The 14657-nt window shown below is 37.9% G+C and overlaps 1 protein-coding gene across 1 annotated transcript in view; it reads left to right on the top strand.

The window, feature by feature from the left end:
- stk17al (serine/threonine kinase 17a like) overlaps positions 1-11000 on the top strand; it is a 50595-nt gene extending 39595 nt beyond the window's left edge. Inside the window, exons 3-7 of the mRNA XM_048560698.2 lie at positions 242-386; positions 3210-3336; positions 3626-3674; positions 4668-4847; positions 7185-11000. Of these exons, the coding sequence (XP_048416655.1) occupies positions 242-386; positions 3210-3336; positions 3626-3674; positions 4668-4847; positions 7185-7446 (763 nt within the window). The 3' untranslated portion in view covers positions 7447-11000. The remainder of the gene's footprint in view (positions 1-241; positions 387-3209; positions 3337-3625; positions 3675-4667; positions 4848-7184) is intronic.
- Positions 11001-14657: the final 3657 nt, after the last annotated feature.

Here is a 14657-nt window from a genome sequence, read left to right as displayed (position 1 = left end):
TTACTAACATACTTTAAGTTTAAGAGTAACTTAACAAGTGATAAACATTCAGTACTTCATATTAAGTTGGCATCAAAGCATTTCAGTATCTGTGCTGTATGTAAGGAATTTTGAATCCCTTATTGGTGGGGGGAATGGTACGGTTGTGAAAAATGCTCCTAATACCTTCCATTATTAGATCTTGCTTCGTTCACTTAGTAAATTTAATGTTAATGATTACCCTACTTTACTGTATTTATAGTGCTGCAGGTGGAGAAATCTTTAACCAGTGTGTTGCTGATAAAGACGAGGCCTTCAAAGAAAAAGATGTCATTCGTCTTGTGCGTCAGATCCTGGATGGAGTCTCCTACTTGCATCAGAATAATATAGTGCATCTAGACCTAAAGGTAAGGCTGTTCCTCAGCATATTAAACTTGGATTAATTTGATATCTAGGGCTCATTGCTGCCAATTCTGAACAACCAGAAAGCACAGGCGCTGATTCTGTGGTGTGAGTAAAATTGTCACCTCTGCACCTTTATGTGCAATTACCCAAATGGTTTGTGTTTTTGCATGATTCTTGCTTGGGCTGTACCAAAGAAGACAGGAACCCATTCCAGCAACTTAAAAGCTGCTGAGATTGAGGCATTGTTTAGGAAGTCTCTTGGTATATGTCTGAGAATTATCGAAACTTTGAGGGCAGGTGTTGCTGTCCAGACTTTGTGGTGAATACCTACAAGATGTTGGTTAAGTTTATGTAACATGGACATCAACCCACAACGTCATATTATGTGATTATATGTGTGTATCAATCCAAGTTAAAAAGTGTACCTGCTTGTCTATGTTACCTAATTGACAGATTTAACTATCTACATTATGATACATCATGAAACATTTTGTACAACAAGACGCCACATTGACTCTCTCTAACTTTACAAGATTGCTGCCTGCTCATATCATTTCATCTATGGCTAAGTGGATTGTGAATTTTACCTGAGATTCCATGGGATACTTGCCAGATTGTAATTACCTGCTAATTCCTTGGTTTTTGTTTGTTAGTGGTAACTGTTCAGCAAGTGCTTGTACATGCGCAAGTCTTGACTGGTCAAGACTTGGATACAACACACAGGAGTCAACAATAGACCATTTGTTTTCCTATCTTGGCTCATTACATGTTATTTGTATTGCTGCAATTAAGAATGACTTTTTATTCATGTTAGTTTAAAATTGACAATATACCTGGAATTTAATCTAAATTAGGAATTTAATTCTATCATGTCTGCTTTTACTTGATCATCATTAGTTGAAGAAAATTCACCTTGAGAGCAAACAGCATAGGATTTGAATGAGAGAAAGACTGACTCTGAATTCGTCTCCCATTCAGATGTTTCAAATGAAATAGAGCAGTGCTTTCAAAATGCTTACCCACTGAGAGTCTATTTCGAAGCCTGAAAATTGAGAGAGAGGATTAAGAGTCGGGATGTGGAGGGAAGACAAGATGCTTAACCCTCTGACATTTTATTTTTTGCAATACTTTCACTAGTTTTGTGGAACAGGAATCCAACCTCAAAGTGATCTGTTGTCCCATGATTTTTGTTTTTTGAAAAGAGGTGAGGATTTAAACAGACCTCACAGCTGTTAATTCTTGTTTGAGGTCACAGTAGCCATGGCTGCCTTGGAAGTCTCAACCGCAAAATGTCACTTCACAACCCCAGTGAGGGTCACGACATAAAGTCTGCAATGCCCTGAACTAATGGGTCAGATTCAGGTCTCTTTCGAGCAAAGTAGAACTGCATTATGGTATAATTAACATATGCAACATCACCATGTTCAAAGTGGAAATTCACGAGACGTTGTCAGTGGCTTTGGGGTTCTGATCTTTCAACTTGCATGTGCTTCTCTATTTTGTTAGCATCCTATGCTGGATCCTCAGGACATTTTTGTTTTCACTGCAGCCTGTTCTATTAATTCTCCCAAAATATAAAATTTCATAATTCCAGGATGACAAAAGATCCAGAAGGAATATTGATCATTTTGACCTTGATTACATGAGACATAAGTAGCACAATCTTTTGTTTCCAATGAAGCTTGCAATTTCTCATTGAGATAGTAAACAACAAAAGAATTTCCAAACATTTTGTTCATAAAGAATGTACTCCCTTAAACACAAATAATTGTCAATACGCATCAAGTTTGTCGACGACAAAGCACATTGTCATCGTTGCTCTCGTACGATCCAGTTCAATCAGCGTCTAGCACACTTTACCCATTCTTTCACTGCTCTGTTTGTAATTATAAATTCACTTTGAACTGAGGCTCTTTTGTTAAGATGCCCTTGATTTTCTCTGGGTTACAAGACTGGACCAACAGCCCAAATCTCACAGGGGCAAGTTGTGAAATTCAGTCTGTAAATCTGATAACCATCAAAAGGAGCAGAGGAGAAATACCTTTTTTATTCAAAATAGTGTTCTAAAATATATTCAAAATAATGAGTTCTAGTGATCTGTAGCCTACTGTCTGAAAGAGTGAAAAACATAAGCCCAGAAATAATTTTTGAAATAAAACTAAAATGGACAAAAAATTAGATGCAAAAAGAACAGGGGAGTGGGTCTAACTGGAAAGATTTTAAAATGAGTGCATTGGGCAGAATGGCTTCCTCCTGTGTTGTGTGATGCTTTGATTCTCTGCAGCAGAAGGGAAATGATGATGTAAAGTTGCTGAATTGTTACAAAAGCCAAACGTGTTCACGAATGTTTCACTGGTAAGGGAAAAGGGCGTACTAGCCTCTTTGGCTTAGTTGCAACTCTAGCCCATGCCTTTTGATTGACTCCTAGTGCTCTCTGAAGTTGTCTGGCAAGGTATGCAGTTATTTTGAAAAATCCAGAATCATTCAAGATGGGCAATAAGTGTGACTTTTAAAGTTACCTACATTCTGAGAGCAAAGAAATAAATAGATTTCTCTTGAATATACTTTACTAATTAAAGTTGCTAAGTCTGATGTTATGCCATCTTTTATTACTTGCAAATAGTCTTTATAAACTCAGAAATGATAAATTTTTGACTATGGTATTCATGTCAATGTGCTCACACTATATAAAAGTTTGGTAGAGTAGTTGTAAATTTAAGGAACCCATGTTCTATGCTCTTGACAGTATTTATGTTGTGAACCCGAAAATCAGTGAACAACGTACTTGAGCTTTATTTCTGTTCCGTTCTGTTTCCCCCTCTCAGCCTCAAAACATCTTGCTGACCAGCTGCAATCCATTGGGCAATATCCGGATCGTTGACTTTGGGCTATCCAGGAGAGTGGACAGTGTTGAAGAGATTAGGGAAATTATGGGCACCCCAGAGTATGTAGGTAAGTGTCAGCTCGCAACACGTTTCTTCACAGAACCGTTTCCAGTCCGCAAGAGTATATTTTTAAGAATTAATATTAAAATAATGAATGTTTGCCTAAAATTCAGCCCGCATAATACGTTACATTTACAGTAGCTAACATGTTTGGAAATAACTTAATTCTTGTATGTTAATTGAATCATGTGGTGCAGAGTGAAACCACTTAAAAGTGTTAAATAGTTAGTCAAGTATGGATAGACAACACATAATCAAACTTTCAAGATATCTAATAATTTTTTCAATTCCACTAGCTCCTGAAATATTAAATTATGAGGCGATCACAACAGCGACAGATATGTGGTAAGTGTTTTATTTTGCAGTATTGATGAGTATAGATTTTAGGGGTATTTTCTGACCAATATGCTAATTGAAAATCATTTACAAAGTGTACCTGGTCTCAGACATATAATACCAATGGACATGGGTTGTTGCCAAAAATGGAAGGTCGGTATTTTGTTTTTAAGTCATCCCCTGGATGTGAGCATCACATTATTGCCCATCTCTCATTGTTCCTTAAAAATTGTGGTGAATTTAGCCAGAGATGCAACTGAGTGTCTTGATGGTCCATAATATGATGTCGCACTGTAGATTACACTTGGTAAGGATGGTGGAATTCTTTCTGTAAAGGATAGTTGTGACCCAAATGGGTTTTTACAACAATCCAGTAATGGATCATTATCTGCCCATGGTTAGATTTGAACTCCTGACTCCATACAATGAGTCCAGGCTCAGGGTCAGTATTCCACTAGGCTACCATATCCCACATGATATGTTTTATCTGGGTGTAAGTGAATTAGTAAGCAAAATAGCAAAGCCAGTCAACTAACAAATGCTTTTGTACTAACTACACCCAAACCTCAAAGCGCTTGATGGAAAATTTAAAAATTGAACGCCCTTGATGCCCTGACCAGCATTCCCTACAAGCGCAACTCTTCACAATGAGCAGTCAGTTAAGGAACTGGCAACATTAAAAAGGTTCCATTACAGATTTTCCTGAACATTCCATACCATTCCTCCAATTTCCTGCCATAACCTTGGCAGAAAATGGATGCATCACTCAAGTCACATGTTTATCCTGACCTTTCAGTGTGGTTTTCCACTGGAAATGAACATTTGCTTCTAAGTGGAAATAGCCTCGACTAAAGTTGTGATGTTGAACTATTTGACTTCTTCATTACCCTGAATTGGAAACAGGATTATTATTGTGGGTAATGTGTTTTTTTTCGAGGATTGGCTCATCTTCACGTGAAGAATGACAGTTCCATTATGCTTTATTTTTGGTTGTTTTTCCAGGAGTATTGGGGTGTTGGTCTATGTCATGTTGACAGGCATTTCACCTTTCCTTGGAGATGACAAGCAATCCACGTATCTCAATATTTCCAAAGTGGACATCGATTACTCAGAAGACATCTTTGATGGCATATCCAATTTGGCTTTAGATTTCATTCAGACTCTTCTTATTAAGGACCCCAGGTATGACTTTAATATGCCTGTGAATAACCTGTTTTGGGTGTTAACCAGTCATGAAAATAATACTGAGTTAAAAAGACAGAAAAGCAAAAATTGTTAATCAACAAAGTATCAGATTCTTGGAATGCTCTGGATTCTGTGTAAGTCACAGTTGCTGGTCAAAGTACGGTCTTGGATCAGAGCTGTAATGAAATTAGAAGAATACAAGCTCTCCTCCTTTCCCCATCGGTCTCTGGGAATTTACTCTCATTGGGCCACATGTCAACATAGAGACTTTACATCCACTATAATTGGAAACAACTAAGTAAAGCTTCTTAGGCAACATCTCCCAAACCTCTGAGTTCCAATGTCAAAGGCAACAGATATCTTGGGAACACCAGCACCTGCAAATCTCCCATCTAAGACATGCACATTCTTACATTAGGAACACATTGCTGTGCCTTCATTTTTTTTTAGCAATGTCAAAATCCTGGAACTTTCTCCCCAGTGGTACTGTGAACGTTCTTTCACCCGAGAGTTTTTATTTCGTCATGGGATTTGGGCATCACTGGCTAGGCCAGCATTTAAAGCTCCTCCTTGATTGTCCAGAGGACAGTTAAGAGTCATCCACTTTGCTGTGGGTGAGAAGTCACATGTAGCCAGACCTAGTAAGGATGGCACATTTCCTTCCCTAAAGGCTGTTAGAAAATCAGATGAGTTTTCACATCCATAGGCAGTAGTTACCCTGGTTACCATTAGGCTAGTGCTTCATTCTAGATTCTCAGAGGCAGTTACAAATGGACAACAAGTACTGGCATTTCCAAAACTGCACAGTCCCTGTGAATAACTGAAATATAACATCACGTTTCTCAACCAAATTGTCAGAATGCAGGTTGTCAACTGTATGCCAGATGGACGGACACAGAAAGACTGTTCAGTCCTGTGGTCTTCCACCAAAATGTAACACAACAGACACAGTCCATTGGATTTGAATCTTATTTCTACTTTGACCTCTGTTTTGAGATTCAGTGATTGACAAGCTAGTAATGGAAAATATTTTCTAATGTCCCCTCAGGCCCAGATACTGTTTGCTATAAATGAAATTTAAGGACCTCATGGAAAAATTAATTATTTTGGAATCTGCCCTAGTACTTTGCTCAATTTCTGCGTGTCTCATTATTTTCATGTTGTAAAGGGTCTGCAAGGCAAAGAGAATGTAGGGATCAGTTATTCTAAAATCAATGAGTTTCTGTGGCATAGAATGCTATGCTATGTTTGATCAATTTTGTGTTGCTACATAGAGTATGACACCATCATTATTGAGTATAATGTTTTTTTCCTGAAATAGTGGATAACTGGCTGCTGATAAAGTCACAATTGCATATGGTTAGTCTTGCCAATTTAAAAAAAATTCTCACATCATGTTGCTGGTGTGAAATGTACCATTTGTAGTGGACGTACCATCTGAGTGGGAGTTATTCAGTGGCAGAAAATTTCACTGCACCTCACAAGCTCCCTGGTTCATCCAGGTGTTTTGTTCATTGTTTATCCCACCCCTTCCCATTCTATCGAGTAGCGAGGCCCCCATTTCACTGATCTGAGTGGTGCTTGGTGCCTTTTATTGAGATCCAGCTCTTGTATTCATAAGTGACTTATCCAAATTAAGGTGCTCCTTTCAGTAACTTTACAAGTAAGCACATATGGGATTGTTCAAACGGTTCAGGTGGATAAATGAATCAGGCATGAATTGGTCAAGCCACACATCATAATGACATAACAAATTTTATATGTTGCAATCAAACTAAATTAATGAGTATCTTTGTGGCTCTTTCTGAATGAAGAAAAGCAGTGGTCTCAGTTTTATCCTTGATGTGTCATGGAATTCTGTTACATTGTTTTTTTTCTCAAAACAAAGTTCAAAACAACACAATAAAAATCCGCACCATATTTTAATTGGGGTCTATTTAACTTCAGTTGAAAAAGGAAATGCTCTTTCAAACAAAGATAAGCCATGAAATTATGCCTTGAATGTCAACTTTTTACTGAAATTCCTTTATCCACTGCCTACTTGGAGGAATGCTTCCATTTATCACAGCCAACGAAGGAATGTCATAGGGAGACATGAAATATTCATACTGTAATTTTCATTCAGCAAAATCTAAGCCTGCATCAACTGTTTAGGATTTATTTTACAAAGGATCTGCAGTGTAATGAGTTGAAATTAATTTTGCAAATTACAATAAAAGATTTATTTTTCTGGTAAACTTCAATCTGCACACAGTTTAAACAGACAAAGTTGTGAGTTATCACAAGTTTTGAATGCAACAGTAACTGTATTAATGTTCTGTTTTGTTATTAAAGGAAACGAGCAAAAGCAGAGCAATGTTTGGACCACCCGTGGCTTTCTTCCAAAGTAGAGGTGCCAAAACCCATAACCGAATCAGAGGAGGAGCAGTCGGAGTCTGAACAGAACAGCCCTGATTCCGAGGAACTGGTTCTCATGGCCTCCTACACCCTGTGTAGGCAGTTGGACAAGGACATTAAAATCGAACGAGCGGCAGTGCACAAACAGTTCAAATTTGAGGAGTCTTTCACAACGTTGCGAGACTTTCTGAGTGCTTAATGTATACTGGACTGCGAGTACGCTGGCTTCAACTAGCTGCACCGAGCACTGCATTTGTTCGCTGCTCAGAGTGCCACGTGGCTGAATGGTCTGCAGGCTTTCATTACTTAGGGCAATTAACTTTTTATTGGGCATAAGTCTGGTGTAATATAGAGCAGTTGGCCTAAATTGAGCACATGGCTTAAGAAGAAGTGTGCAGTTTTTCTGGAGAAATAGTGCCCTCTGAGGTTTGATAAGAGTTGAGAGATGTGGTTAAAACCTTTACTAATTAAATCTGTGAATTCTGCATCTCATTACTTACCAACAAAAGACAAATTTTGTGATGGTTGAAATGGGCAACATGGAAATACTGGTAATAGAGAACACACTAGACTGTGGAAGTGACAATTTTGCATTCATCCAATGCTTTTGGGTTTTCTCTGGCAACTCTATTGTCACTCTGTGGTTTGAGAAAATTCTCTTCGGTATTGCTCCTTTAAGCTTAAGAAAAAGCTTGTTTTATTTGAGTTTAACTCAGCTATGTCATGGAAGGGGTTTCCGTTCACTGGATAATTGCAGAACGTTTCTGTTCCAGTATGTTAATGAGCACATCCCCAACTATCCCAAATCCACTTCGCCCCATTCATGAAATTAATTTCATACTTTCAAGTTGGAAATGAAACATCAGATATTCAGCCAAATAAAATTGATCTCATAACCTTGCTGAGAAAATGCCAAAATTGATAATAAGTATGGTTTTCCATTTGCTTTGAAAGCATGCAATAATAGTTTTGTATGTTTTGTGTAGTAAATAGTTCCACTTTGGTTCTCATTTCAATTTTATTATAATGTCTGACTTTTCACCTTGTAATTGTACAAAATTGAACGTTTGATCCTTTATTGAATTGAAGCAACATCCTGGGACTTGGAGGGTGGGAAGGAGGTGGAGTCCAAAATTCAATTGATAAAGTTGACTAATAATTAGAGTTCTGTGGATAACAGGACATCGTAAGAAAAATTCCTTACAAATCTATACATTGGAATATGTCATGCTGCAATGAAATAATGGCACATTGAGCATTAGTGCACATTTTTTTTGTCTGTGTTGGGGTTTCGGGAATAAGTATTTTTTTTTCCTTATTTATTGTATCATGATTATTGAAAGACTTTTGTCAGGGGTTAGAATTTCCTAAAGAACATTCCAGGAACATATCAGTTCAATTATTAAAGCATTTTTGACACTCATCTTGTTCATCCACTTGTGGGTTCCTCTCCTCTAGTCGTGCACACACACTTGTGTTATAAAGTTCTTGTGGCTGAGAGACATACAAAAATGTACATATATAGCTTAAAAATTTACTGTGCCTTGATAATTGGCTAGATATTGTGAGACCACGTGCATTTAGATGTTTTGCTATCTGATACGTGGATTTTGATTTCATTGAGTATTACTTGACACAAGAAATATAGGAAAACCCAAGTGGGAAGAGGAAGCAGTGTTAGTGGATGACTGAAAGCAGTGAGCAGCTTTTCTGGCAATGTGTAGCAGACACACAAGCTGTCACTTTATTTTTCTATTGGTATGATGTAAGGAAATTCAAATGTAGGCCACTGGAGTAATCCAGTCTGTACAGTAAACTGTGCGAATGCTCATTCCAATAATTGAATGGTCAGGAATGTAACATTTTGCTAGAAAATGTGCTGTAACTTACTTTTTGATGTCTGGGCTTATTAACAAAGGGCTACAGCGTGTGCTTCCTGACTGTGGTCTAATTCTGACATTCATGTTTGTATATTCAACATAAACATAGTAAGAGGAGGGCACATAATATTGTCTTTCAGTAATGAAACAAATCTTTTACTTTCCATTACTGGTGTTATCGACCGGAGAATGCAGAGTTTTTTCCTTTGGTTATTTTCCTTTTGAATCCTGACTGATTTTGACCAAAATAACACGCTGCACTGCAAGAAGTATTAAGATATTTGCAGTGAAACTGAGTCAAGCATACAGCAGGTTTTGCCATGTGGCCTTCAGGCATCAGTTGTCCAACACAAGTGAAAAACTGTTTCAAGCAGAATTTCTGTTGTACATTGGAGTTCAGACTTTTCAGATAAGGAGTATTGTATTCTCAACATTTAAACAGAGTTATGAAAGAATTATTCAAATAAGTTCTTCACGTGGAGGCTGTTGGCCAAGTGTAAAGACTGTGCTGAACTGATAAGATGTGATTTTGTTTTATGTTTCATTGGAGTTATTCAATGCAAAAGCTGGCAACCAGTCCTACTATTACAAGTTTTGCCATGGATCACTCCTGTTCTGTAAGGAACTGCATTTTCCAGAACAGTATCAGTATCTGTTCAATTCTAACATTCTGCAGAGGTGCTTGAATGTATCTATTTGGCACTGAGGGAAGAAGAGGTCACATGATGGAACATTACTGCCATTTGTCAATGGTAGACCACCACTGAGAGAACTATAGACAGAATCACTCAATCATATCCAACTTGTAAAAATGAGATTATTTTATTAGTAAATTTTTTAAGTTTACCTGGAAAACAGCCTTGAGTACAAAAGTACTTGACAGGACAATTGGAGGGAATAATGAATGTTGTTTAATTTTGGAAAAAAAATTAGTTAAGGTAAAGCATAATTTTTGGAGGGATGCCACTTGTTTTGTGAATGTCAGGCCATTCTATCCACTATTCTAATAGTCATTAACCTGTTTATTTTAAATTGATTTAGGAATGTAACAGCAGCCAGAAGTGGGCTGAATGTTAAAGTAGCCTCTATTCACATTCTCCTTTCTATAGGGCTCAGAATGAATTATGTTCTCATGTAGACTCTTGGCACAGCTAACTGCACTCTGCACCACTTTATGTGCAATTGTTAACCTGTCTAAGTACTCGTGCATCTTTTAAACTCTCAGAAGAACAAAGAAGACCCAAACTTCAATGCCTAAATGAACAAGATAGGAGAATAGAGAGAGAGAGAGACCATACAAGCAGAATTGTGAAGAAAGAAAATATAATAGAATGAACGTGTTTTGTGTTTATCAGTGCAGAGCCTAAGGAGTGATAATGAGATTGAATGAAAGGTACGTGCAGAGAATAACTTTGTATTTTTGACCCTTTGGAGTGCTTTGGAAATAGCAGAAAACATTCCTTACCTTCACACTGCTATTATGTAACTTGTTTCTTTTTTTATGGTAAAAGTGTCACCTTTTTGTGTACAAAGCAACAGCATGGGCACAAGCTTTCTAAAGACAATAACCATCATATTAAGCAATCAGGTGAATAAATATTCAAACTTTGTAATAACTACTGTAATTTCACTGGATGACTATGTAGTTGATAATTCCTTGACGTAGGACATGTTTCTTGAACTAGACTTTTGAAATGTAATAATTGTAACTATTTGTCTTCTGAAATGCTGCCAATTTTATCAACACCTCCACAAACAAGAATAGAATATACAGTTTCTTTTCTGCGATAGTTTTGACAGCCAGACTGATGACAAAGGTACTGTTTGACATTGTCCACGTAATGTGCTTTTTTTTTACAACAATAAAACATTTTATTTAAGTTCAACAGCTGCCTTTCATTTATTAAAAATTAATTGTTGGCAAACCTTTAGCAGTGACTCCGGGGACTAAAAGCATGATATTATGTGAGCTAGATAGACAGAGTCATACAGGAAGCAAACAGACCCTTTGATCCGAACAGCCCATGCTGACCATTGTCCCAACCTAAGCTTGTGCCACCTGCCTGCTCCTGGCCCATGTCCCTCCAAACATTTCCTATTCATGTACTGATCCAAATATCTTTTTAAACATTGTAACTGTATCTGCATCCTCCACTTACGCTGGAATTTCATTCCACTCTTGAACCACTCTGTGTAAATAGGTTGTCCCTCGTGTCTTTTTTAAATCTTCCAACTTGCGCCTTGAAGATATGCCTCCTAGTTTTGAAACTCCCACCATAGGAAAAAGACACTTGCCATTCAGCTTATTTATATCCCTCATGATTTTATAAACCATCTGTACTCCAGTGAAAAAGTCCCAGCCTCTGTTTGTAACTCAATCCCTCCATTCCCAGCAACATCCTGGTAAATGTTTTCTGAATCCTTTCCAGCTTAATGATATCCTTCCTATTACAGAGTGACCAAAACTGAACACCGTACTCCAGAAGAGGCCTCACTAATGTCAAAGACAACCTCAATGTGACATTGCCCAGACCTTTGAATATAGGAATTGGGAATGTTCACAAGTGTGCTCAATGCCTTCTTAACCATCCTTACTACCTGTGATACAAATTTCAAGGAATTATCTACCTAAATCCTGAGGTGTCTCTGTTCTACAACACTACCCAAAACCCTACTTTAAATTACGTAAGTCTTGCCCTTGTTGGTTTTACTGAAATGCAATACCTCACATTTATCCAAATTAAACCCCATCTGCCACTCCTCAACCCATTGACCCCAACTGACCAAGATCTCTTTGTAATCTTAGATAACATTCTTCACTGTCCACTGTGCCACCAATTGTGGTGTCATCTGCAAACTTACTGACCACATCTTGCATATCTGTCCTCCATTGAAGCTTGACGATAAGAGCTGAACCAATATGAAGCATTTAAAGCATTTGATGGGTTATATGGACCCAAACTATTTCCTTTGGTTAAATGAGATCCAGTATAACAGAACACAGTACTGAAATTAGAGCCAGGTCATTTAAGCTGATGTTGAAAAGTACAGGTATACATACGGTGATAAATGTCTGACGCCTTTGGAATTGTGATCGTCCCATTTTGGATCTTCCTGAATTTTAGATGTTCAAGCTGCCATGTCGAGGTAACCCGTCCTGTTGTCACGCAATAGGGCCAGTCAGAGTTTAATATATTGCATTTCTATCAAGTCCACATGCAATATCAATCTTCAGTTAGCAGTTTAATAATATACTGCTTTTTACTTTGTGATAGTATATTGCCAATTAGAAGCAAATAGAGGGTGTAAGCAATGATCAAATCCTTGCGCTGTTAAGCCAGGGCTAATTCTGAATGGGATTCAACCTGTAGTGCCTGACCAATAAGTGTCTTTCAAAACAATTTGCTTACTCAATGTCCTGTACTCAAATTGATTCATTGTTCTCTTTGTGGATGGTTATGATTGAGGATGCCCAGCACCTATGCTTCCGAAGGCAACCTGATATATGAGGGCATATCAATTATCAGACTTTCAGCATACTTGTTCCTGTTTAATTCTGAGAAAGTATTTTCAAACAGACAATATTGTGCAATGGCTCAAAAAGTAAAGCTCTCAATTACAAAAATGTCCCATTATTGCACAGCTGGATTTTTGAGTGCTATATCTGTAGCTAAAGCCTGGAACACTTTCCTCCAAAAAGTTGTTTAGGCTATAGTTAACTGAGCATTCCCAAAAGGCACTTAATAGTCATAGAATCGTCCAGCACAGAAACAGGCCCTTTGGTCCAATTTGTCCATGCCGACCACGTCCCTCTAAATGTTTCCTATTCATGTACCTGTCCAATTGACTTTTAAATGTTGTAACTGTATCTGCATCTACCACGTCCTCTGGCAGTTCATTCCACATATGAACCACCCTCTGTGTGAGAAAGTTAGCCCTTAGGTCCCTTTTTAAATCTTTCTCCTCTCACCTTAAGAATATGTCTCCTGGTTTTGAACTCCCCCCAACCTCAGGAAAATTCTTTGCTGTTCACCTGATCTGTGGCCCTCATGATTTTATACACTTCTAAGATCATCCTTCAACCTGCTACGTTCTAATGAGAAAAGTTTTAGTTCAAACTATGAAACCAATATGGGTGGATGCTGTTAAGCCTTAAAATCAGTCATGATCTAATTCAATCACAGCGCAGGATAAAGGGGTTGGATGGCCTGCCAATGCTCCTATTTCTCAATATTGCTGGTAGGGCTAATTTCTGCCCTTTGTTCTCTGATTCCAGCCCTGCGAAGGATCAAACATTCAGCTGCATTTCTTCGTTCAGACCTAAAACCAATAATTGACGGTTAAATAATGGACAAGACTGCAGAATAAATTCAAGTGGAATGCTAACATTTGATTATTAAAAGCACAAAAGTGCAATTGATTTACTACTAGTTATGAGTTAAGATATGGAATATTATATGCAGTGTCAAACAGCCCTTCAGAGGAAATAACTAATTCACGGGAAGGAGGCAGTAAAGAATCATTTAGAATTTATTCTTCAGCAAGTTCCAAAATTTGTGGGCATTCAGCCATTTTAGAACATTATCATCAGATACACAATATTTGTCACTGGATATGATTCAAGGACGTGGAACATGGTTTGTATTTATATACAAGGACATGTTTCTTTATCACATAGATGTTGTAAATAAAGATTTGAGGCACAATCTCTCTCTACTTCAAAGGCTTTTGAGGAAAAACCCAGCTCTTGTTAATCCTGATTGGCGATTTGTAAGATCAGATGAGACGTGTTATTTATAGGAAGAGCTGCTATCAGGTAGCCCATGGGATCTTGGTTAAATTAGATCTAAAATTGGCTTAGTGGCAGAAGCTTTAGTTAAATGTTAGTTTTGTGACTGGAAGGCTGTGTTTAGTGGTGTACTGAAAGGTGCTGGATCCTTTGCTGTTTGGAATGTACACTCGCGATCCACACATGATTGTAGGAGGTTTGCTCGATAAGTTTGCAGGTGATATGAAAATTGACAGTGTGATAAATAGTAAGAAAGCAAATCAAAGATTATGGGAAGGCATAGGTGGGTTGGTCAGATGGGCAGAACAGCAGCAAATGGAACTTACTTCTGAAAAATGAGAGTTGATGCACTTTGGAAGGACTAACAAGCCAACAGCAAACGTGAAGAATGGTAGTATGTTAGGAAGTCGAGAGGATCAGAGGGACCTTGGTGTACATGTCCAAAGATCACTTAAGATGACTGGGCAGGTGGGTAAGATAGTTAAGGCATATGGGATATTTGTTTTTATTAGTCGCGGCATTTAGTACAAAGTTAAGAACAAGGTTAAGATGGAGCTCTATAGTTAGGGCATGGCTGGAGTACTCTAAGCAGTACAGATCACCACTCTATAGGAAGGATATGATATTCCGGACAATACGCAGGAGAGATTAATTAGGATGTTGCCTGGGCTGGAGCAATTCAGCAATGAAGACAGATTAGATAGGCTAAGGTTGTTTTCTTTACCCGATCTGAGGTATGCA

Source organism: Stegostoma tigrinum, chromosome 31, assembly GCF_030684315.1.
Source record: "Stegostoma tigrinum isolate sSteTig4 chromosome 31, sSteTig4.hap1, whole genome shotgun sequence".
Lineage (NCBI taxonomy): Eukaryota > Metazoa > Chordata > Chondrichthyes > Orectolobiformes > Stegostomatidae > Stegostoma > Stegostoma tigrinum.
Note: the sequence above shows the minus strand (reverse complement) of the source record. Positions and strands in the feature narration are given on the sequence as shown.